The 26,355-nt window shown below is 41.5% G+C and overlaps 1 protein-coding gene across 1 annotated transcript in view; it reads left to right on the forward strand.

The window, feature by feature from the left end:
* Nucleotides 1–26,355, forward strand: part of ACOXL (acyl-CoA oxidase like) — a 424,164-nt gene that overhangs the window by 362,525 nt on the left and 35,284 nt on the right. The window contains exon 18 of the mRNA XM_075864464.1: nt 7,588–7,689. Coding sequence (XP_075720579.1) covers nt 7,588–7,689 — 102 coding nt within the window. The remainder of the gene's footprint in view (nt 1–7,587; nt 7,690–26,355) is intronic.

Genomic DNA, 26,355 nt, shown 5'->3' on the forward strand with positions numbered 1-26,355 from the left:
TGTTTTGCCATATACATACCCCTATGTGTGTTTTTTGTCTGGACTATTGAAGTTTTTCAGGGTATGTGGCAATACTTGGGCGGTGCCCGCCGGTGTGTTTTGAAGGTCCCATCTGAGCCTAGCCATTGCTACTGTCTGAACTACTACAGGTACTTTTGTGCTGGACTATATATACACACATTGGCTTGGTACACTGTTTGGCCAGCTGCTATCCCGCTACGGTGGTACGGCCCAGTGGGTCCACATACCCACAGATCGTGACACAGAAACACAGTATTACCAGCCAAGTTGAGATTTTTTGCTCCAGATCATACCACAGAAAACTTTCCCTGATGATTTCATTGAAGATCATAGGGAACTACTTAACAGTCCAATCCAATCCATTTTGTTATTCCTTCCGTGCCATGCCACGGATGAAAGCACCCAATTTTCTCAGTAGTCTTGCTGTTACGTTACATTCTGCTGTTACCGTGCAGTGTAGAAACTAATATGATTCTCGTGTCCACCAATGGCTCTACTTCTGAACATCTTTTTACACATTAAATCTACGTAACAAGTTTAGTAATTCTGTAAATACTTAGCTTTATTTATTTAGCATGTACTGATTCTGAGCTAAGTTGTGTTGCTCTTCTGGGCAGATGTGAACTATAATAAGGTATTTTTACCAGAAATATTCCATAGTGTTTGTTGTTTTCAGAACATATACATATTTCTAGAATTAATTTCTTTTTTTCATAGCATACTTCTTTTATAACCTACCAATTCTCCTAAATATACAGTGACTTGACCTGAACTCACAGCCACAGAATATAGAGATGCTTTAGGCTATGTTCACACGGAGTATTTTGGGGGAGGAATATCTGCCTCAAAATTCCGTTTGGAACTTTGAGGCAGATATTCCTCTCCCTGCACGCCGATTTTCGCGGCGACTATCGCGCCGTTTTTCGCCCGCGGCCATTGAGCGCCGCGGGCATAAAACAGCGAGAAATACGCTTTCTCCTGCCTCCCATTGAAGTCAATGGGAGGTCAGAGGCGGAAGCGCCCGAAGATAGGGCATGTCGCTTCTTTTTCCCGCGAGGCAGTTTTACTGCTCGCGGGAAAAAGACGCCGACGCCTCCCATTGAAATCAATGGGAGGCGTTCTCGGGCCGTTTTTGCCGAGTTTTGCGACGCGGTTTCCGCGTCAAAAAACTCGGCAAAATACCCTGTGTGAACATAGCCTTATAACACAAATATAGCAGTTCCAATATGGTGCTGCCATATAATGTAAGTAGTATAGTGCATTATTGTGCCATGTATTACCATATAGTAGCAATATGTCAATAATGGTGCCATATAGTGGTTTCATAACAGCCATACACAGCCACACAGTGCAATAAGGTTTTCCAGCCATAGTGGTACCTAAAGAGTATCTGAACATTTTGGCACAATAGAGTATCTCAGCTACAGCAATGCCCATGCTGTGCCTCCTTTGTTTTGCTCATGGTTACCTCCCCAGCTCTCTTTTCCTTTGCTCTGCCAGAAACTACATGCCACAGCCAATGATCAACCAATACATGTGGTTTTCTTTTTTTGCACAATTAATGTTATTATTTTGCTTTTATCGATTAGGGTATGTTCACGCGTGGCAGGATTTGTTGCATACATATAAGTAAATTAGATTGTTACTGCAGCTTGTCTTTGAATTTCTGCAAGTGCTGTTCTGATAAATGGGACATTTGCAGAAATTTCTGCCGCAAATCTGCCACGTGTGCATATATGAACACAAATGTTAGGGCTTTGATCACACTTATCAGGAGGGACTGTGGTAACAACAGAGCCAGACAGGTCTAATTTGGATTACCATTGTCATCAATGACCATAGCCTCCGCCACCCAAAGAGAAAAAAATACATTAATCATTAATAAAAAATGTATTATTTTTTTTCTTTTGATTTAAAACTGATTCCCATTGAATACAATGGGATCCATTTAAAAGTCTGTTTCGCTCTGACTTTTTACACCAAAAAGGAACGGACTATAACCATGTAGTCTAGTATAAACCGGGCCTAAAACAATGGACTACAGGTTAAAAAATGAAATCATTCAATCCTCAGGTGCTCGTGGAAATATACATGTTGGACTGGAGGTCTTTGCACATTAATTGTACTTCGATTTGGTGGACAAACTGAAGAATAAGCTATTCAAAATTACATTTGCATGATTTACAGTGTGTAAACCAAGCATTAAAGGAGTATTGTACTATATAAAAAGTAATAAAAATAAGGGTATTTGCTAATGCGCACATTTACCAGTATTGAAACGTTTTTTTATGTTTTTTTTGTGCCACAGTTTTCAGGTGATTGCGGTAGTGGTTTTAGAAAAGAAAGTGTTCCTCTAATGGTTTCTGTGAAAAACCATGTCAAAGCTGTCACCAATAAGGCTTGCTGCAGTTATTTATCACAGTGCAGAAAGTACGCACCGTGTGTGAATACAGCTTTATAAATGTTTTCTTATGAGTTGGAGTCATATGACACCAGGGATGCAACATGCTGTGAACATAACAGAATCTCGATAACCACTGTATATACACTCCAACATTGAAATTGCAACACCAAGAAGGGAAAGCCCTAAGGTTATGCAAATCAAGGAAGTGGCAGGTGTCGCTAAGATCTGCAAATTATAACATTTTCAAGCACTTCGCGCCAATCTGTGGCATGTGGAAGGGCCAGATTGAAAGCAAAGTTTTTTTAAGACACATAAACCCTCAAAAATCGGATCAAGTGGTGTGGGATGATTGTGCGATGCCTCTTGTTCTTTGACGTGCCAGTTATCGCCACTTGTCGCAAACTGAGAGGGACAGAATCCTTGAACTGAGAGACCTTGGTTTATCACTCCAGTAGATCGCTACGCGTCTAGGCCGAGATTTCAGCACCGTTCAACATTGCGTGTCCCGGAGTTTGGGCAAGTAGCAACGAACGGGAATGACCGCAACGTCACATCTCAAGCCTAGGGCGGCAACCAGTATCAACACAAACCATCAGAAGCGTTTGCACCACATTGGGCTACAAGCCAGACGTCCAGTTACAGATGTTTCATTGACCACACGCCACCACTCTCAAAGGCTATCATGTTGCACGGGAAGACAACAATGGGGGCTGGAATGGAGGTCTATCCTCTTCAGTGATGAGTCCTGCTTTTTTTTTCTCATATTCAATCATAGCCGGATATTGGTCTGGAGAGCACGTGGGCAACGCCATGAAGAAACCTTCACACTGGAACCTCACACTGGTCCTACTCCCAGGATTATGGTGTGGGGTGGCATAATGTATGGTAGCCAGACCCCTCTAGTCTTCATTTCAGGTACACTTACAGCTCGGCGTTACATTGATTTGGTCATGGAACCAGTGGTACAGCCATTTCTCCAAAGTGTCCCAGAAGCTGTTATTCAACAGCACAACGCCAGGCCACGTGTTGCTCGTGCTACTGTGAGCAGCCTGCGTGGACTAAAAGTGCTACCATGGCCTGCAGCGTCTCCAGACTTGTCTCCCATCGAGCACAACTGGGTCTTCAGTGGTCAGTACTGCGAAGGGAGATGACAGTAACCAATATTGATTATTTGCGTGCCCAAGTGTATTGAGCGTGGCATAAAATTCCTCAGATAACTATTAATAACCTCATTGATAGCATGCCAAGGTGTGTAAGTGCGTGTATTTCTGTGTGTGGCTCTGTAGCTCGATACTAAATAAATCATGATGTATGGAATATTTCCACAATTTCAAATTTTTCCTTCTTGGTGTTGGAATTTCAATGTTAAGGAGTGTGAATGTAAATTTCCCACTGACGTACATGTAATATCTGGCTGCTGTGTTATTGTAGCGCACAAAACGAATACTTCACCAGCGCCCTATATAAATGTACCCTTAACGGGGTTGTCCAGGGACGGCACATATTTCATTTTTAGAACCTGTCAATGAAGATGCCATAACAACTGTAGTTTACATAGTGTGTGCAGTCTTGATTTACAGAATACAGACTTTGTTGTTACTTTACTGGAGTGTGCTACACAGTAAGTTTGGAAAAAAAGGTTCCCTGACAGATCAAATTAAAACTCATGACAAATTTATAAATTCATCAATATTTATTAAATTCTGTTCATCACTGAACAGGGAAGGTAAAACATTCACTAGGAACGCAGTTTGTGAACCCAGGCTTAGGGCCTGTTTACATCGTTGTTGAAGGCTCTGTCAGGGGCCTCCGTTACAGATTCGAAAATACAGAAAACAATAGCGCAGCATGTTGCGCTATTGTTTCTAGTAAAATCATGGACGCCCTGATGGAAACCAGTGGGAAACCCATTAAAGTCAATAGGTTCCGTCGGGCGTCGATGGTGTCTGCAATACAACGGAACCAGTGCTTGCGGTATTTTTGTTGTTTTGCTCCTCTGATGTAGCAGAACAATGGAAACACCAATGCTGTTGTAAACCTGCTCTTAACAAGGTTTTCCAGGATTTATCCTTATATAACATTAGGATAGGCAATCAATGTGTGCTCTGTGGGGGGTCTGAACCCCGGAACCCCACTAATCAACAGAACATAGGTGTCATCGTGCTTACTGGCCTCTACATTTCTGGCCTCATCACTACAGTAACACCGTACCATACACGACATAGCTTGTAGCAGAACACACCAGGGATAACAGTATTCATATGAAGGAGAGAACTGTCAGATTTAAATCCCGCTCTGTGATCTGCATTGCAATATACTATTATACTATAGTCCAAAGGGTCTCTAGAAATGGAAGAAGGTATAAGAACCATAAGCAACAAGTTCTGTCCTTGTCAACTAAAACATTTTCAATATTCTTTTGCAAAAAGAATGGCACCATTGTGCTCTGATTCCGGTTCCTTTTACTTGGTTTGACTCATTAATCTGTTCTTAAAGGGGTTGTCCCAGAATGGACAATTATCACCTGCACACAGGAGAAGTGATAATTGTCTGATCACTGGGATCCCTACTAACTGCGAGAATGGTGTCATAAACCCCCAGATCTTCCTAACTGCACCCCCCACAGTGAGGAGGATCAATGTCTTTTTGCACTTACGTAAACAACCGAGCGCTGTACTCGGCTGTTTCTGTACTTCTCAAAGATTTTGAATGGAGCAGCAGTGGGTATGCTGGACTGCGCTCCTTTCATTGTCGTCATTACTGCGGTCGAGCAGTGAGGAGGAACGGGGTTTAAGAACCACCGTTCTAGTGAACTTTGGGTGCCCCTTGTGATCAGACAATTATCACCTATCCTGTGGGTAGGTGATAATTGTCAATTCTGGGACAACCCCTTTAACTGGTTGCCAACCTATGACGAGCATGCTTGGCAGGACGTTGTCGCATCAGGTCGAGCATACTCGTTCTTCCTAGGTGCTGCGCGGTCAGGATCAGGGCAACGGCTGTAATACACAGCCACAGCCTCGCTCTAATAGCAGAGATCAGAGCTCGATCAACGCTAAAAATAATATCAAATAAACAATAATGTAAATGTACCAAGAAATGGGCACCTACTAAAAGTACAACTCGTCCCACAAAAAACAAAGGCTCGTATAGCTTCGTCTAACAATAAAATAACTGTTATGAGCTTCGGGATGCATAGAGGAAAAATCCAGAAATTATTCTGGCCCTCAAGGACAAATTTGGCCCGTCCTTAAGGGTTTTAAGAGCATTTCCCAATAATATAAAAAAATAATAAATTCTGTAAATAAATGGGTGTTTACTTCAATAAACCTTTAACTTCCACGTTATTTAGGATTATTTGTGATCATATCACCGCTTTGTGATCTACAGATCTGCTTTGGCTTAATCCCTCACCAATATACTCACTCTTAAGTGCTCTCCTGCCTGCTGCCATTTCTTTGTGTAAATACTTTTTTTTTTTTTTAGTTGCTGCCAGGCCGGGAAAAAACACAAGGAAGTGAATCACTCCACTTTAATCCTGCTCTGTGTGATCATGTCATATTGCACAAGTTGAAACGTTTAAGATAAAAGGCATTGAAGTATTTCTGTTTTATGCATTGTTCTACGGAAGATGAGGGAAATGGTGAAGGACGCTGTAAAACTTACTGTCAATGTCTGATATATATAATGACATATTGTGCAAATGCATAGATGTGTGTGTGTGTGTGTGTGTGTGTGTGTGTGTGTGTGTGTGTGTGTGTGTGTGTGTGTGTACACTTCTGCGCAGTATAAATACACAGTATGTATATAACTGTATGTACAATATATTTATGCAATGTTAAATACTTTTGTGTAAAAAAAGAACAAAAGTATAGTAGGTCTGATACCTCTCCCTCTCTCTCATATATATATATATATATATATATATATATATATATATATTTAAAAATTGTCTTTCCATATGTTAATTGATTTTTACATATTCCTAGGTTGCACATCTGCTGTGATGTCTAATTTACAAGACGATTAGCAATATAAACATTCACCCCTTAAAGTGCACGCATTGGCCCTATCAGACTTTGGGAGATTGATATGTTTTTCATTACAAACAACTTTCAGCACTTGCGAGTCTGAAGGCCGGTTTTCCCAGTCACACACTGTAAGGGTATGTTCACACGTCCTATTTTCGGCTGTTTTTCGGGCGTTAAACGCCCGAAAAACGGCCGAAAAATCATAAGCAGAATGCCTCCAAACATCAGTCCATTGATTGCAATGGGAGGAATTCTGTTCCGATGGGCCGTTTTTTTACACGGCCGTTTTTCAAAACGGCCGCGTAGAAGAAGTGCAGGTCACTTCTTGGGACGTTTTTGGAGCCGTTTTTCATAGACACTATTTAAAACAGCTCCAAAACCGGCCGAAAAACGAAGCGAAAATCGCGAGTGGCTTAAAAAAGTCTGAAAATCAGGAGCTGTTTTCCCTTATACAGCTCTGTATTTTCAGACGTTTTTGAGTTTGCGTGTGAACATACCCTAATCATTCTGCTCTAGTGAAATGTTCATGTGTGAATAATATAGGACTGTGCCAGTACTATAAATTGGTGTGGGTCTATTACACAATACACTATAGAGCAGAGAGGATGAGCAGCACGATCATGTATGGTGCAGTAACTAACTGTTTCTGGGGACACTGGGACATCTAAAAAGGGGCATTCTCCACACACCACATGTGCCTATTCCTGGTAGATCACCTAAGTCGGGCTCCTCAAAAAATATATTCGGTAGTTAAAAAAAGTGAGTTTGGCCACTCCTTATTTAGACGTTTTGTTGAATTTTATAAGATTCAATCAAAAATGTAACATAACAGACACATCCTAAATTATGTGCTACAGCATGGGGTAAATTTCCCTCCAGATAAAGCTCTCTCAAAGTTTTTGAACTTGAAAAGAGAAGAAAATACTTTTATAAGTGAAAAGAGTTGCTAGAAATTCTGGGTCCACGAGCAATGGAAACGGTTGAGCTCTCTACAGTTCTTTTACTCTGATGGCAGTTCTCTATGGACATGATTATTTGCCTATAGATTTGCAGGGTAAAGAGTAGTGCATATTATGAATATTATTGCCACTAGCTGACGTTTTACGTAACAAGTTTATTTTTATGTTTCAGTTTTGCCTGCTTTATGGAACAAAGTTGATTTACAATGAAAGAGCCTGGTATCTTGAGCATAAATACCTGACACCAGCAACAAGTAACAAGATCAGAGACCAGGTAAGGGCGGTTCAAGAAAGACCTATCATTTTCATTATCCTTTTCGATATGTGCAAAAAATATTTGAAAACTACAATAGCAACTATACCCTCCAAATCTCATCCATTTGTAAACATATGCTCATAAAAAAGATTTTAAATACAACTGTATTTAAGGAAATTCTCTACCGAAAATGTTTGTTTTTTTTATTAAAAAAAAAATAGATATATGCCAGTACATTACAGTGTATTATTAAAGATCAGTAATGAGAATCTACTTGAGATTAAAAATAAGTTTAAAGAATCACAAAAACCCATAAACACATTTTTTTACACTTAAAAATAACTTTATTAATTTATACATCACAACAACAAATTATTTAAACATATTTGGTATTATAGCCCCACAACTGTAACATGTGCAATAAATGTATCACATTATTTATAATGATTGGTTTACAGCTCAAAATAAATGGCCTTCTTTCTGCATATTCCCCTACACTATAATATAATGTAACTTTAAACACTTGCATGTAAATATCCAAAATTGACGCAAAAAAAAATAATTCACTGCTGGAATGCAACGAGTCAAAATAATAAAATGATTCCAGTCTTCAGAAAGAAAATTGGACAGTCGTATAAGCGGTTAATATACATGCATGAGTCACAAAACTTTTTTGATTGTGTCATTTGAGCAGAATATGTACGCTCTACACCACAAATTACAGTATCTTCTAATAAACAGGATGTATGATGATTTAAGAGTAAAGGATACAGGAACAGAAATCAGTTGAAGTATTTATATGGAAATCATATATGAAATAGGAGCAATATGGAATCCAAAAATTTTGGCAGGCAAACCCTTCTATATAATGGTCACAGAATAGTTATGTCCCTAAGTATTTTTATTCAAATTTGTAGAGAACAAGAAGAATGGTTCAATGGCAATACTTTTTACCATGCATTGTCAGTTATACATGTGAACAGACACAAGTTATACAATACTACTGTGATGCCCAACTGGCAGGCAGGGGTAGGCTCCATGCGCCCGCATGTGCCTGTTGTGCAACCCTTCTCCAGGAAAATGATCAGACATGAGATCTCCTGTACACGGAGTGCTCTGCGCTACCATAAAAAAATAGAAGATCTCCTCTGTTTGTTCCTTTTTTATAGGGGCATTGTGGTATCTTTCTTATCTCCAAAAATTGTGTTGTGTATACGTTTATTTATCTATGTATGAGCTTTTTTTTTTTACATGCTTGTGGTCTATATTCCCCCCATATGCATTTTGGTAAAAACAAAAACCGATCTCGAACAAAATCTGCTATGATTTATTTTTTTCTTGTGAAAATAAGTTTTAACCTATTTTTAGCTAAATTAATTAACCCTTTCATGACCAAGGGTCATTGATGCTCGTGTCCAGGTCAAATTTTCCATTTTTTATATGCACTTCTTTAAACGATAATATCTATGGAACTGCTTTGAATATCACAATTATTTTTACAAGACTTATGAGGCTTTCATTTTCTAGATTTAGTTTAATTCAGTGTTTTTAATTTTTTATTATGAGCAGACAAATCACAATGTTTTAAAAAAAAAAACAACAACACTTTTTTTGTAATTTCTATCTATCTAATTCTATCTATCTAATCCTATCTATCTATCTATCTATCTATCTATCTATCTATCTATCTATCTATCTATCTATCTATCTATCTATCTATCTATCTATCTACACTGTAGAGCTCTGTAACAATTAGTCCTCTTCTCTCTCCGTCACACTGGATTGCTGTGAGGAGAGAGTGAAGAGGGCTATATACACACGACCGTGAAAAAAATGGCAGTCAACAACGAATCAACTGTTTTCATGGCTGTTTCGCATCACTGTTTCTCAAAATTTTCATCCGTTTCACGGCCCTCTAACCGCTTTTAACCGGCATTTGCCATTCGTTTTTCATGGACGTTAAAAAAAAATAAAAAAAATGGATGAATTTTATACGTTAGGGTTTTTTGTCCCAACCCCCTGAAACTACCACAGTGCCCATGTAGATAGTGACGCAATACCACTGTAGATAGGGCCACATTGCCCACTGTAAATAGTGCCCACTGTAAATAGTGCCACAGTGCTCACATAATGCCACAGTTCTCCCTGTAGATAATGCCCACATAGTGAACAGTGGACAGTGACGTCAGGGGTTAACTCTAAAAGCGGAATCCCCTGCCAGAGCAGGGATTCCGCTCCGGGAATAGCTCCTGACGTCACTGCCCATATATGGATAGTGACACCAGGGGCTTCTCCAGTAGCAGAATCCCCGGCACAGAGCGATCTGACACCGGGGATTCCACTCCTAGAGAGAGCCGCTGACGTCACTGTCCATATATGGATAGTCACATCAGGGGCTCCTCCAGTTTCTGAATAAGCCGGCTAGAGTGTCGTTTGGGGATTCCACTCATAGCGAGAGACACTAACATCACTGTCCAAATGGACAGTGATGTCAGGGGCTCTCTCTCGAAGCGGAATCCCCGGCCAGTGCGATCTGGCACCGGGGATTCCGCTCCTAGAGTGAGTTCAGGTGGCGCTATCTACAGTGGGGGATGTGATGCTATCTACAGCGGGGGGTTGATATCTGCAGGGGGCACCAACTACAGCGGGGTTGGAGAGACGGTGGGGTCTCCCTCTAGGGGGGAATCCTCGGCCAGAGCGCTGGCCGGATATTCCGATGCTGTAGGGAGCTTAGGTGGCACGATCTACAGAGGGTTTTGTGCTGCCTACAGGGGTTGTGGGGGGTGAATTCTGGGGTTCTCAAAGCCCCGGCAGACATGAGAGTGCAGCACTGCACTCATTAAACCCATTCCAGGCTTTCAACGTCTATACATGTGCTAACTGCACTGGCCATCTGCAGTTAGAACGTATATAGCCGTATGGCAGTCGTGAAGGGGTTAAATAGAGAACTCAAGCCACAAATACAGCTGTATAAGAAAGTCATACGTATGCATGCTGGTCTGTATTTTATTGTCGATAGCTCACCTATAGAGCAATACAATGCAAGGAATCGAGTGCACTGGTTGGTCTGAATTAGAAATTACAGCTCTCAAGACTCCCCATCCCATAATTGGGGATCTGGAGGGCCGGTAATTCTACAGTCTGCATGTGTGTGTGCCTGTACCAACCCTTTGTCCCTGACTGAATGTGACATATGGTGATGTGTTGATGTCAAGAGCTTCATTTGGGTTCCCAACAAAATGTTTATTCAAGGACCACTGATATTAGTAAAAGGTAGGAAGGGAAAACAGAGACAACTTTTTTGCTAGCTTATCTTATGGGAAATCGTATCAATGGGCTTAAAATGTAACCGTCTATCACCATTTTCCAGAGTTTGCCCAGTGGGTTGAGGTTGTCTTAGACTGCCCAATACCGCTGAGATTGACCTAATGTCTAAGGGTACCTTATAGACATAAATACAACCCCTTTCCATTAGGACATATGGCGGTCCCCCTCTATTAGCCAGAATAGAGCGCTTCTAACAGAGTGCCTCCTGCTTTAGCATTTAGCAATCATTTGAATGGCTGTCATGCAATACTACATTGTCGTGCAACGGCCACTGCAAGGGAAATTTGTGGCCTGACACAACTTCTCCATGCAATATTAGCTGTTCAGCGAGGGTTTAAAAGGGGTTGTCGTTATGTGAAAAGTCTTCAGAGCTTAAGAGTTTTAGCCTCTTAATGTTTCACTTGTATTGATGTAGGGGCATTCCACTTTCCCATACTTCCCTTTTTTGTTTTTCCCTGCTAAAATGACCTTTAACACCCTGTATGCAGAGTCATGTATTTCCTGCTGATCCTGATAAAAGTTTTATAGACAAATTCTAAGGTCTCTTGCAATCGACCATTGTGCCACTCGAGCAGTTTTTGACATCTGAGTGACACCCGATAGTCTTCACGGACCCATTCACTATAGCGGGTCAATCGAGTCCGTGAAAAATGGACGCACACAGTCGTGTTAATGAGGCGTTAAACTGATATTTAAATACAGAACATTATGGGAAATCATTGGTATAACATAGTCCTTCTGATGTCTTAGAAATACGAGATTTATTCTGTATGTCTCAAAGGTCAGCACATTTGTATGTAGATGAATACACTTGTTCTTGTGAGGTCATGTACACAGCGCTACACAATTCTTAACAGCTACTTGTTGGAATAAAAGAGCTTAGTTGGCGGTATCAAACATTCCGGGGCCCTAAATACTTCATAACTTCAAATGGTTCATTCAGACGGAGGATTTATAGTAGTGGGGACAAAAATTACTTTCTTTGAGCTAATCCTTTACATTTACAACCTTAAAAAGTGTCAGGATTAAGTATTTTAAGGAGCTCTTGGTACAGTGAGATTTCTGCCTATGTGATCAGAATCTAGGATAGGCTGGCATGTTGATAGTAAGAAGGAGGAATTACAGTATTTTTAGATATTTTGGGTCCATGCTGCTTTTACTGGACACAGTCTCTGTGAAATATAGTCTTACTCATACTTATCCTCTGTTTAAGATCCATTCCTTATTACGACTAAACGTAATAGTGTACCATGGAGATATTGTTCTGAAGAAGCACGGCTTCTGGGGTGAATAGCTCTGTACATACGTAACCCAATAGAGCATTGTGCAGTGGCACATGGAGTCTTCTATTGCTACGTAGTATGGACCTGTACTGGACTGCGTCTGCTGCCGTACAGCCACAATGATGTGTGCATGAAGCCTAAATGTTTATGAGCTGTTTATATAGGTTTTTCTAAAGTGGTTATCCATGAATAAACATGGCTGATCAGTGGGGACCTGATCGTTAGGACCCCCAACATTTAGCAGAGGTCATTTTCTTGAATGAGGCTTAGAATGCAGTATCTGGCAAAGCAGCATGTATGCATGCCCCACGGTGCCTAAATGCACATTGCAGCAGTCATGGTGCTCTAGTGAGCCAGCCCCTTTAATATTGCTGATCGGCGGGGGTCCCAGAGGTCAGGCCCTCACTAATATCACAATAATGGCCAATCCAGAGGATGTATACACCCACTGTTGGGCCGGAACATAGCGCCAAATACATGGTTCTGTTCCTTTGATACGGTCTCTCTGGAAGACAGATGGTTTAACTGATGCACTTTACGGTGGTATAGCGCACCAAAACTTGCGTATGTGAATACACTTCATTAGATATGACCTATTTTTCATGAATCCATAATTCAGTTATTTTGCTATATAAGGGTAAGTCCACACATAACGTAACTACTTCGAATTTTCTACAACAGATTTCATTGCGGAAAATACGCAGTGTAATACAGTAGCAACAAAGCGGAATCACATGCAGCATCCCCTGCCAAAAACCGTTCATGAATTGATTTGCAGTGCGTTTTTTTTTAATCCACAGCACGTCAATTTGTTGCGGCATCCCGGGTTTTCCTAATTCTGCAGATCATTCTTTAAAATATTTTTAATCAATTAATAGACACCCAAAGTTAAGCTACCTATAGTCTTGGTTGTGAATCCTACCATTTAATCTGCTGACAATCTCTAATGTCTACGACTTCTAGATAGTACCCCTCTTCTAAATACCACCCCAATATGTGTCAGGGGATACATGGTTTTAGAAAACCACAACCTGCCCTACTTGTGGTCCTTTTTTTATTTTTGACTGCATTGAAAACTGCAAGTACAACTTTACATCTTTTCCTAGAACTATTTTTATTACAAAACCGCAATCACTTCAAAACTACAACAAAAATACATGATGGGTTTTTTCCGCTGCTTAGTGTAAATGTTCCCTCATAATTACTTCTCTGTAGTTAATCAGATCAAACTATTTACACTACTTATATAATGGCACACCATCGTCTGCACATTACGTGGAATTTATCCTTTTTTATCCTACTCACACCACTCAGTAACTATAGGTCATCGGCGACAGTGTGCATCGGGAATGGGGAGGTCCGCTATCTCCGACAGCTGACACTCCACTCTTGCCGGCTAGCGGTCCTTTGCGGCTGATTTCTGCAATTAACCCCTTAAATGCGGCGATCTCCGTATTTTAGGGGTTTCTAGCACATCGACAGAGCCTGCTTTGAAATCGCGGGGTTTGCCGATGGTTAGCATGGCAACCGAAGGTCAAACAATGGCCTCCGTGTCTGCCATGGTCTCCGGCTGGTACTGATAGGCTTCCTGTCAGAGTGACAGGAAGTCACTGTCGTTCCCAATGCACACTGTCGGCGACAGTGTGCATCGGGAACTGGGAGGTCAGCTGTCCCCGACAGTTGACACTCCAGTTTTGCCGATCCGTGGCTCATCGCCACTGATTTGGGGAATTAACCCCTTAAATGCAGCGATCGATTGCATTCGCCGCATTTAGGGGGTTTGTAGCACATCGACAGCCCCCATGCAATCGCGGGGGTTGCCATGGCAACTGGAGGCCAGACAACGGCATCTGGTTCTGCCATGTATGGAAGCCTGTGACGCCACACTGACAGTTGGAATACATTACACTACTAAGTAGTGTAATGTATTCCAGCAGCGATCAGTGCTGCAGGTCAAAAAAGAAAGTGTAAAAAAAAAAAAGTTTCTAAAAGTGTAAAAATAAGTTGTTTTTTTCCCCCTATAATAAGTCTTTTATTGTAGGAAAAAAATGAAACCGTTAAAAAAAAAAAAATACACATATTTGGTATCACCGCGTTCGTAATGACCCAAACTATAAAACTATAATGTTATTTTTCCTGCATGGTGAACACCGCAAAAAATGTATGAAAAACTATGCCAGCATCGATATTTTTGGGTCACAACCCCTCACAAGATATAGAATGAAAAGTGATCAAAACGTTGCATGTACCCCAAAATAGTATCAATACAAATTAACATCCGTCCCACAAAAAAACAAGTTTTTACACCGCTTTTTTGACTGAAAAATAAAAAAGTTATGGCTCTCAGAATATGGTGACACAAAAAATAAATAATTTTATAAAAATGTGATTTTATTGTGCAAAAGCTGCAAAACATAAAAAAAACTATATACATATGGTATTGCCATAATTGTACCGACTTGAAGAATATAGTTAAATGGAATTTATTGCGCACGGTGAACTCCGTAAAAAAAAAAAGACTTTAAAACGCCAAAATTGCTGTTTTTTGGTCACCTTAGCTCTAACAAATTTTTTAATAAAAAGTGAACAAGAAGTTGTATGTACCATAAAATGGTACCAATAAAAGCCACAGCTCATGCCGCCAAAAATTCTGTTTCCCATTACATTGTACTTTAAATTGTGTCCATAGAAACTACAACAACTCCTGTAAAAAATAAACCCTCACATGACTCTATTGACAGAACAATTACAACATTATGGCTCTTGGAAGGCGAGGAGTGGAAAATGAAAAAGCAAAAAAGGATCATTCCTGAAAGGGTTAATTAATTTCTAATAAAAAACCATTTATGACCACATGTGGGGTATTTCCGTACTCGGGAGAAATTGCTTTACAAATGTTGGGCGGCTTTTTCTCTTTTATCCCTTGTGAAAATTAAAAAGTGCAACAATTTAGTGGACAAAAATGTTGATATTAATTTTCATGGCCTTAGTCCACTAGATTCTACAAAAAACCTGTGTGGTCAAAATACTAACTATACCCCTAGAAAAATTCCTTGAGGGTTGTTGTTTCCAAAATGGGGTCACTTTTGGGAGGTTTCCGCTGTTTTGGTCCGTCCAGGGGGTTGCAAACGCGACATGGCACCGAAAACCATTTCAGCAAAATCTGCGCTCCAAAAGGCGCTCCTTCCATTCTGAGCCCTGCTGTGGGTCCAAACATCAGTTTTATTACCACATATAGGGTGTTGCCGTAATCGGGAGAAATTGCTTTACAAATATTGGGGTGCTTTTTCTCCTTTATTCCTTGTAAAAATGAAAAAATTCTATGTATTAGCAGAAAAAAGGTAGATTTTCATCTTCACAGACTAATTCCACTAAATTCGCCTTGAGGGGTGTAGTTTCCAAAATGGGGACACTTTTGGGGGGTTTCGACTGTTTAGGTACCACAAGACTTCTTCAAACCTGACGTGGTGCCTTAAATATATTCCTATAAAAAGGAGGGCCCAAATTCCACTAGGTGCTCCTTTTCTTCTGAGGCCGGTGCTTCAGTCCATTACCACACTAGGGTCACATGTGGGATATTTCTAAAAACTGTAGACTCTGGGCAATAAATATGGAGTTGCGTTTCTCTGGTAAAACCTTCTGTGTTACAGAATTTGTTTTTATTACAAGTGAATTTCAGCAAAAAAAAAAAAAATGTCATTTGTAAATTTCACCTCTAGTTTGCTTTAATTCCTGTGAAACGCCTAAAGGAACTGGTCCCTGAAAAAAATAGCCTTTTGAAATTTTCTTAAAAATTTGAGAAATTGTTGCTAAAGTTCTAAGCCTTGTAACGTCCTAGGAAAATAAAAGGACATGAAAAAAATTATGCAAACATAAAGTAGACATATGGGAACTGTTAACTAGTAACTATATTGTGTGGTATTACTATATGTTAGATTAGATCTAGTAGGTTCATTTAAATTTTTTTAAAAACAACAAATTTTTGCACATTTTCTCTAAAATTTTACGTTTTTCACAAATTGAATTTATCGACAATTTATTCACTAGCATAAAGTACAATATGTCACGAGAAAACAATCTCAGAATCGCTTGGATAGGTTAAAGCATTCCAAAGTTATTACCACATAAAGCGACACATGTCAGATTTGAAAAAATCATCTGTGTCCACAAGGCCAAAACAGGCTGTGTCCTGAAGGGGTTAAGAAAGTTGTACATAAATGTGTTAAATCTTTTGAAAACCTGAATAAGAACTGTAGTTTGCAGAGGAGGAAGGCCACTGTACTCTCCTGTTGTCTACTGTGTGTTAGTACTGTTCCTGTCATATCAGTCCTTGTGGTGTGATTTGAATGTACTGTCACGAATGACATAAATGCTGTATAAGCAGGGGCGTAGCTAAAGGCTCATGGGCCCCGATGCAAGAATTCTTACTGGCCCCCCCCCCCCCCCCGCAAACTTCCCATGGCCGACGGTCCGCAGCTTTCAGCTGCATCGCTGGGTCTCCTAAGTGACCCAACAATGCAGCACTAGCAGCCGGGGCGTCTCTAAGGCTGGGTTCACACACCCTATTTACGGACGTAATTCGGGCGTTTTAGCATTAAATTACATCCGAAAATGCGGCTCAAAAGCGTTGGCAAACATCTGCCCATTCATTTGAATGGGTCTTACGATGTTCTGTGTCGACGGGCATTTTTCTTTACGTGCCGCTGTCAAAAGGCGGCGCGTAAAAAAGACGCCCGGGTCAAAGAAGTGCCTGTCACTTCTTCAGACGTAAATGGAGCCGTTTTCCATGGACTCCATAGAAAAACAGCTCCAATTACGTCCGTAATGGACGCAGCGAAAGACGCCTGCACATGCCATTACGGCTGAAATTACGGTGCTGTTTTCTCCTGAAAACAGCACCGTAATTTCAGCCGTAACAGACGCTGCCGTGTGAACTTACCCTCAGGGCTTAAAATGTCAGGGAAATGGCCCCAATACATATGTGTCCGCCGAAAAAAAAGTGTGTGTATAGGATACAGCATAGCATATCTATAGCACTACGACCCTATAAACTATGGATAGGATTAGATACAGTGGCTCAGCAGACAGTATCACACATGATAGGATTAGATACAGTGGCTCAGCAGACAGTATCACACATGATAGGATTAGATACAGTGGCTCAGAAGGCAGTATCACACATGATAGGATTAGATACAGTGGCCCAGCAGACAGTATCACAAATGATAGGATTAGATACAGTGGCTGAGCAGACAGTATCACACATGATAGGATTAGATACACAGCTCAGCAGACAGTATCACACATGATAGGATTAGATACAGTGGCTCAGCAGACAGTACCACACATGATAGGATTAGATACAGTGGCTCAGAAGGCAGTATCACACATGATAGGATTAGATACAGTGGCTCAGAAGGCAGTATCACACATGATAGGATTAGATACAGTGGCTCAGAAGGCAGTATCACACATGATAGGATTAGATACAGTGGCCCAACAGACAGTATCACACATGATAGGATTAGATACAGTGGCTCAGCAGACAGTATCACACATGATAGGATTAGATACACAGCTCAGCAGACAGTATCACACATGATAGGATTAGATACACCGCTCAGCAGACAGTACCACACATGATAGGATTAGATACAGTGGCTGAGCAGACAGTATCACACATGATAGGATTAGATACACAGCTCAGCAGACAGTATCACACAAGATACGATTAGATACAGGGCCCAGCAGACAGTATCACACATGATTGGATTAGATACACAGCTCAGCAGACAGTATCACACATGATTGGATTAGATACACAGCTCAGCAGACAGTATCACACATGATTGGATTAGATACAGGGCTCAGCTCGCTGACATTGCGTCTCCAGCGCTGGACCCAGGACAGGTAAGAATAATAATTTTGCTTCTTTATGTGTTACTGATTATTTTTGTGTGTTTGTGTTTTTTTTACAGGTTCGGTTGTTGGACTTCGGATTCGAGGACTTCAATGACGGCGTTTTTTTTATTCTCAATAAAATGGTTAATGAGGGTTGTGTTTTTTTATTTCAATAAAATATTTTTTCTATGTGCTTGTATCTTTTTAAACTTTATTATCACCGCCTTAGTAATGGCCGCTGGCTGATTGACAACCTCCATTACTAAGGCGGGGCTTAATGTTAGCAGGTGCAGAGGCTACACTAAACCCCATTATTACCCCGGTACCCACCGCCACCAGGAGTACTGGGAAGAGCCGGGTACGAACCAGTACCCGACCATCTGTAGTGACGGGCAGGCACCGGGGTGGCCACAGGCTAGTAGTATTAGGCTGGGGAAGGCCAAAAACAGTATTTTATTTTTTTTAAATGACGTGGGGTCCTCCCCATTTTTCATAACCAGCCAGATGCAATAAAGCAGCAGCAGGGTAGGAAGGGCCATCACTACAGATGGTCAGGTACTGGATCGTACCCGGCTCTTCCCAGCACCCCTGGTGGCGGTGGGTACCGGGGTAATAAAGGGGGTTAGTGTTCGCCTCTGCACCGGCTAACACTAAGCCCCGCCTTAGCAATGGATGCTGTCAATCAGCCGGCGGCCATTACTAAGGCGGTAGTAATATAGTTTAAAAAAAAACACAAAGACATAGAAAAAATATTTTATTGAAATAAAGAAAAACCCACACAACCCTCATTAACCATTTTATTGATAATAAAAAAAAAGCTGTCATCGAAGTCGTCCTGGAATCCGACGTAGTCCAACGACCGAACCTGTAAGAAAACACACAAGAAATGATTAGTAACACATGTGTTAGGCTTAGATACAGGGCCCATGTGTGATACTGTCTGTGGGACCCTTTATCTAAGCCTACCACAACGTAGGCTTAGATACAGGGTCCAGCAGACAGTAATCTTATACAGTATAAGATTACTGTGTGCTGGGGGCCTGTATCTAAACCTACAGTGGTAGGCTTAGATACAGGGCCCAGCAGACAGGATCACACAATCTGTGATCCTGTCTCATGGGCCCCCTAAGCCTGATACATCGTAGGCTTAGGGGTTGTGCAGTCCCTAAACATTGATGGCCTATCCACAGGATAGGCCATCTATAGCTGATGTGTCTCCCGGGACCCACCAATCAGCTGTTTTGAAGGGGCCGCAGCACTCGTACGAGAGCTGCTTCCCCTTCATTTCACTACTCGCTCACACTGTGAATCGCCGACACGGATTCACATTGTGACCGGAATGAAGTGACAGGAATGAAGGGGAGCAGCTCTCGTACGAGTGCTGCGGCCCCTTCAAAACAGCTGATTGGCGGGTCCCGGGAGTCGGTCCCCGCTAGTCAGGGCTTACCTTACCTTCCTCTTCGGCCGCAGTGGGAGTTCTGTCGTCTCGATGCTGTGCACGGCGCATAGCGTGGTGACGTCATGCGCTGCGCACAGCGCCTGACGTCAGGACCTCCGCTGCCATCCGGAACCAGGAAGGTAAGTAAAGTATGTTACTATAGTAATAGGGGCCCGCGGCCCGAGTTACTATAGTAACTTTTTATTGATGTGGTGCGGGGGGCCGTGGACCCGCCTGGCTTCTGGGCCCGGTCGCAATTGCGACCGCTGCGACCCCTATAGCTACGCCAGTGTGTATAAGGCCTCATGCACACGACCGTAGGGGTTTTTACTGTCCGCAAATACAGATCTACAAATACAGATGCACATCCGTAGCCGTCCGCAATTGTGGAAGCATCCATAGACTTCTATGGGCGAGTCTGTGCCGTAATTGCGGACAAGAATAGGACATGTTCTATATTTTACGGATCATTTCTACGGCCCAGACACAAATTCAAAATATACTGAAAGGTGTCAGTGGCCTGTAGAAATGAATGGGTCCGCTATTTCATCCGTAGTTACCTGATCCGTAATCACAGATGAAAACTACGGTCGTGTGCATGAGGCCTAATACATACAGTCGTTACTATGAATGTCACTGATAGATATGAAAATAATTCATGACTATTGAACACATGTATTAGTTCTGTATTGTTTATGCAGAGCAGAAGTCAGCATGAAAATATAATTTACTCTATGTAATGACTAATGGGATTAATGTATTTAATGGAAAAAAATAACAATGATGTCCTTAAAATTCTGACTTTGAACTTACCAGTTAGCTCAGACATCCTGTCGTCTCATCACTTGGCATAGGCGTTGGATCAGTAGTGTATTCCCTGTGAACTTGTGGTCTGGCTTAGTACTTCATAGGATGAACTGCACTCGGCTCACAGACACCACCCTGGTAAAGAGTGTTTGAAAAGAAACAACGGATTTTCATCACCCATCAGTCCACTTTTACATTTAAAGACACAGGCTTGTCATGGCCTCATCCCCAGCCCTCCACTTCCGCTGGGTACTCATCTGTCCCTGGTGTCTCCTATGTCTGGGCCATTACCGTCTGTCCGCCTCACCCATCGCCACTCTCCTCCTAAACGTCAGCCTATCGTTCGTGCGTGCGATGACTCCTCCTCTTTCCCAGTGTACAAAAAAAATTCCCTCCCCCTCGGTACTACCACTATTTGCTAGTGCTTCTTTTTTAACTAGTTATTGGATTATCGTTACTGGAATTTTGTCCTGACCTTGTCTGCTGCCTGCCCTGACCTTCTTTCTGCATGTCTTCCATTACGACCATATTCCGCCTGCCCTCATCTTCAGCTCATCTAACCGTGAGTGAACATCTGTCACCTGCCCTGACTTCTGCTGTTCCTAATCTGGTTTATTGCCTGCTATCTTTGGTATTGTCTTCAAGTAGTTGATAGCGACCTGGGGATTCATAGCAGCCAAGGCCATATGGAGGTTAGTGGGTGAAAACTTAGGAATCCCTTAGACTCCACTCCCCAAATTAGCCTCACACCAGACCTGTTATTATTCAGTTGCGCCTAATTTTTCAGCACATAAAAAGACAGTTTATAGAAATACATTGAGTAGCTTGGAAATATTTTCAACTTCGCTCCAGTCCAGCACGTAGCTAGTGATTTTTTTCTTTTTTTAATCGCTACCGGCTTAAAGCAGCAAAAAATGGATTGTAATACGTTTTCCTGACTGTGATCCAGAGGATCTCCATAGAAGCAGCACCTGCTCGGAAGGGCAAGTCATGCCTAGATGTTGGACAGCACATGAGTTGAGTCTTCGCTATAGTTGTAACTTTTTCTAGTTAAAGTTTTAGTGTGACCTTGCGGAGTTACCCTGCCTGGGTAATTCCACAGTTCAACTACACTCCCTGGATCCAACTACACTCCTGTCTCATGACTTGGTGTCTTATTGCCCTGGCACCGCCAATCTACTTTCTGACAGCTGGCTCACCCTTCGCCAGACTATTCGAGTACTGTTTGTTTCTATAATAACTCACGTGGTTTGTTTTTTCCATCCAGACCAGGGTAGTTACCAGCATATGATGTTTAGATGACAACATACTTTTGGCTACGAAGTGTGAATGTGTACATAACTAGATACATAAATTTACGGCTTATCTCAGCAGCAGCTGTAGTTCAGAATTCACTGAAATTAATGCCTTAAGATCAATTTAGACTTCTGGCCGAATGGGTCCCATTAGATGCCTAACAGTCGATGCAGTAATGGTTCTGCTGCTTCTGATGTATCATAGACATCATTGCTGAAGGTGTTGAGCACTTTACTGAGAAACACAGTCCCTTCATTCTGGCAATTACTAGGGATCCTTTATTATAGACCCTCACCAATATTGCTGTGGGACATGTCTGTATGGCATGTTAAATTATATCTAATAGTAGAATTCCTCTTCAAGGCAATGTCCCCTATTTTTTATTAAAATAATTAAAGGGGTTGTACAGTTTAGAAAACCCATTTTCAAATTCCTGATTCGTTAATAGAAGAGAGTCCGACTTTCAGGACCCTCATATATTATACAAAGTGGCGAGCGGCTACGAAAAGCATCCAGGACTCTAGAAGGACCAGGCATGTCTGTGCATCACGCGGATTGCCCATTTATTTAGATTGAATAAATAAATACAGAAATGCTTTATAAATTGTAGGCAAAACTGTATATACATGAAAGTATTAGTAAAGTGTAAAGTGTGAAATTGGCAGTTAAAAATTGAGGGTACTTAGGGGGCAAAAAAAAACATTAAATGGTATCATTACATTCATGTGACTTTCACTGAGCAGGCTTAGTGAGCAACCGTGGAAACATCAGCATTACTAGTTTTGACCATTCCTCCCACCCCATAACTCCTACCTCTACTGTATGCCCCGATAGAAGACATATCCTACACAATAAAATGTCACTTATTTATTAAGCTGTATTTTGGGCTGTACGTTTTCAGTATTTATAGCAGATAGTTGGCATAATTTCCACCAAATTTATTAAAAGGCTGTTAATAAGTTCATTTGATTTTGCGTTTGAGAGACCACAAACCAAGTGGGAGTTTTATTAAGTAAAATGTGCCAGAATTCTGGCAAAAATTGCACAAAAAAAAGACGTGTTTGACACTTTTTGCACTTTCCACTTCAGTTCTGAAAAGTGTCTAGAAAAAGGGGCGTGGTTAAGAGTCCTTAAATGCGCCAGATTTATTAATGCCTTGTGTCATTTTTTGGGCGCAAAATATTGATGTAATGTATTCCAGCAAAAAGGTGATGTAAAGAAGGGATGCACCAAATTTCTCATAAAGCGTGCACCACTGCAATAAATTTGGTGCAGTTTCTACCTGTCTGGTTTAGTTTTATACGGTCAATTTTATTAATAATACTAATAATTATAATAATAATAGTTAAATGATAAATGTGGGCCCAGGTCTGATATTTCAGGCCAGTGCAATGCTCAGGCTACAAATCCCACCATATGTTGGGAGCTATCAGTAGTGCTTGATATTGTTCTCAGGGATTTTCATGGCACAGTGGGGGTCTGTGAAGTGGAGACGTCTCACGAACCATAGTTGTCATGATATAAGTGTACGTCCAAATTTACACTAATTCGCTGAACATCTGTGACTTAACAGTACAGAGATCCTGCCACCAGGGACTCTGAACGAGAAGGATCATTGATTTTTATGTGGCTAGCATTATACATATGTAGATTGGAAATGACCAAACCATTTTCCTCATACGATTTTAGGGTAAAGGAAAATGCAAATGCTGCGTCCACAACGTACTTCATTAGCATATCCATTGAAATTACATAGGATGCTATCTACTGTATATACTGTGTGTAGTGTTATGGAATTAATGCAAAGTCCTAAATCTTTGAAGATCTGCACCTGCTTAGTATTATGGATGGCGGATTAAAAAATATAAATACATTTATATACATGTTGGTCTATCTTGCATGTTCACTAGGTAACAATATAAGCATTTAATTTCTGGTAGAGAATAAAAATGTCTGCGTGCCTGTGATTTCCTGCTCTATGTTCTGTAACTGGGCCAGGTATATAATGCACAGTACTTGCGGACGATCAATCAGAGAATAGGGATCCCTAATATTACAACTGAGCATGTGCGGATTAAAATAAAATGGACTGTGCCATCAGCATAAGTCCTAGATACCTCACTGTTCGGTGTAGACAGGCACGATGACGTCACTGCCTCAGCTCCGCACAGTGACGTCATCACACCAGTCTGCCCACCGAGCCACACGGACTGGAGGAGCAGAGGGATCTCCTACACTAGTAATTGGAATGGGGTTATATAGTTAGTACGGTTGAAAAAAAAGGAATATGGCCATCAAGTTCGACCAAGGGATGGGAGAAAGAGAGAAGGGAGAATGTATTTTTTATTTTTATTAAGCACTATTGGGGCTGTGTGAGGGCAGCTATGGGGGCATTATACTGTGTAGGGGCAGCTATTGGGGCATTAGGCTGCGTGGGGGCATGATACGGTGTAGGGAGAAGCTATAGGGACATTGTACTGTGTGTAGGGAAGCTGTGAGGCAGTATACTGTGTGTGGGCAGCTATGGGGGCATTATACTGTGTGGGGGCAGCCGTGGGTGCATTATACTTGGTGTGGGAGCAGCTATGGGGGAATCATACTGTCTTGTGGCAGCTATGGGGGCATAATACAGTGTCAGGGGGTATATTATATACAGTAGTATACAGAAGGCTCAGGGTTTATATATTAATTCAATGGCACGCAAAAAGGGATATTGCCTAAATAATCGTTCATTAATTGTAATCGAAGTTACATGTTCAATTCACTGTGATTTTGATTTAGGTCATAATCGCCCAGCCCTAGTTCTTTCTAGATATCACGTCTCTGAATTTTTAACTGCAGCTTACTTGGATTTCTGTCCCTCATCCCCTATAACAAAGCTAATTCCATAGTATAAAGTCTCTCTTTTGGGGGCACTGTTTTCCATCATTGTCAGTAATTTCTCATTCTTTCATCCTCTTTTATTGTTTTAGCATCCAGTAGTATAATTACATCTGGGATGTTTAAATGATTCAGATCTGAATTGTGATTATTGGATTTCATTAACTTGTCCCTGGAGGTGTTGGTGTGTCTGCCTAAATAAGCAAAGCCTGTGCAGATGGCAGCTACAAGGCACATCTAATAATAGAGCAGACCTCTTGGGAGAGTGAGTAGAACAAAGCAGTGTGCCGCATAAGCATCTATGTGCGAATTCTCTCACTAGAACTAAAGTTCATCACAGGCTCCTCTCTATTGTTTCTCTCAAATCCCTCATTTCACTTGTCAATATAACTGCCAGAGCTGGCTCGTTTTTGCATGGGAACTAGAAAGCGAGAATGAGTCACAGGTTAAGAGCTATAATGTTTACAGTGCTCTTTTTCAAAAGGAGACATGAAAGCTTGGCCTGCAAACATATGGTAGTAATAACTTGCAGTGACTTACTTAAAAGTTGGGACTCCACTACAAACACTAAATGTATCATTGCAGCCAGATATAACTACTTTGATATCCGACCACAAAGTGCAGGACCGTCATTAGTCGTCATATGGTGTTATGAATTATTCAGGAGATGATACCCTATACAAAAATATACATTACTAAAGTGATTGGGATACAGTTTATTACACCTTGCTACATAATAACCTTAATACAAAAGAAAACCTCGAGTAATACCTGAAAATATAGATTTGAATGGAGTTCACAACCCCCTACTCCCCAAAAGTCATACTGACAAACAGGGGCGTAGCTAAAGGCTCATGGGCCCCGATGCAAAAATTCTTACTGGGCCCCCCCCCCCCCCGCAAACTTCTCATGGCCGACGGTCCGCAGCTTTCAGCTGCATCGCTGGGTCTCCTAAGTGACCCAACAATGCAGCACTAGCAGCCGGGGCGTCACTAAGGCTGGGTTCACACACACTATTTACGGACGTAATTCGGGCGTTTTAGCATTGAATTACGTCCGAAAATGCGGCTCAAAAGCGTTGGCAAACATCTGCCCATTCATTTGAATGGGTCTTACGATGTTCTGTGCCGACGGTCATTTTTTTTTACGCGCCGCTGTCAAAAGGCGGCGCGTAAAAAAGACGCCCGCGTCAAAGAAGTGCCTGTCACTTCTTCAGACGTAAATGGAGCCTTTTTCCATGGGCTCCATAGAAAAACAGCTCCAATTACGTCCGTAATGGACGCAGCGAAAGACGCCTGCACATGCCATTACGGCTGAAATTACGGTGCTGTTTTCTCCTGAAAACAGCACCGTAATTTCAGCCGTAACAGACGCTGCCGTGTGAACATACCCTCAGGGCTTAAAATGTCAGGGGAAATAGCCCCAATACATATGTGTCCGCCCAAAAAAAAATGTCTATAGGAGACAGCATAGCATATCTATAGCACCCTATAAACTATGGATAGGATTAGATACATTGGCTCAGCAGACAGTATCACACATGATAGGATTAGATACAGTGGCCCAGCAGACAGTATCACACATGATAGGATTAGATACAGTGGCTCAGCAGACAGTATCACACATGATCGGATTAGATATAGGGCCCAGCAGACAGTAACACAAAAGATACGATTCGATACAGGGCCCAGCAGACAGTATCACACATGACCCAGGAAAGGTAAGAATAATATTTTTGCTTCTTTATGTGTT

The sequence above is a fragment of the Rhinoderma darwinii genome, chromosome 4 (assembly GCF_050947455.1).
Source record: "Rhinoderma darwinii isolate aRhiDar2 chromosome 4, aRhiDar2.hap1, whole genome shotgun sequence".
Lineage (NCBI taxonomy): Eukaryota > Metazoa > Chordata > Amphibia > Anura > Rhinodermatidae > Rhinoderma > Rhinoderma darwinii.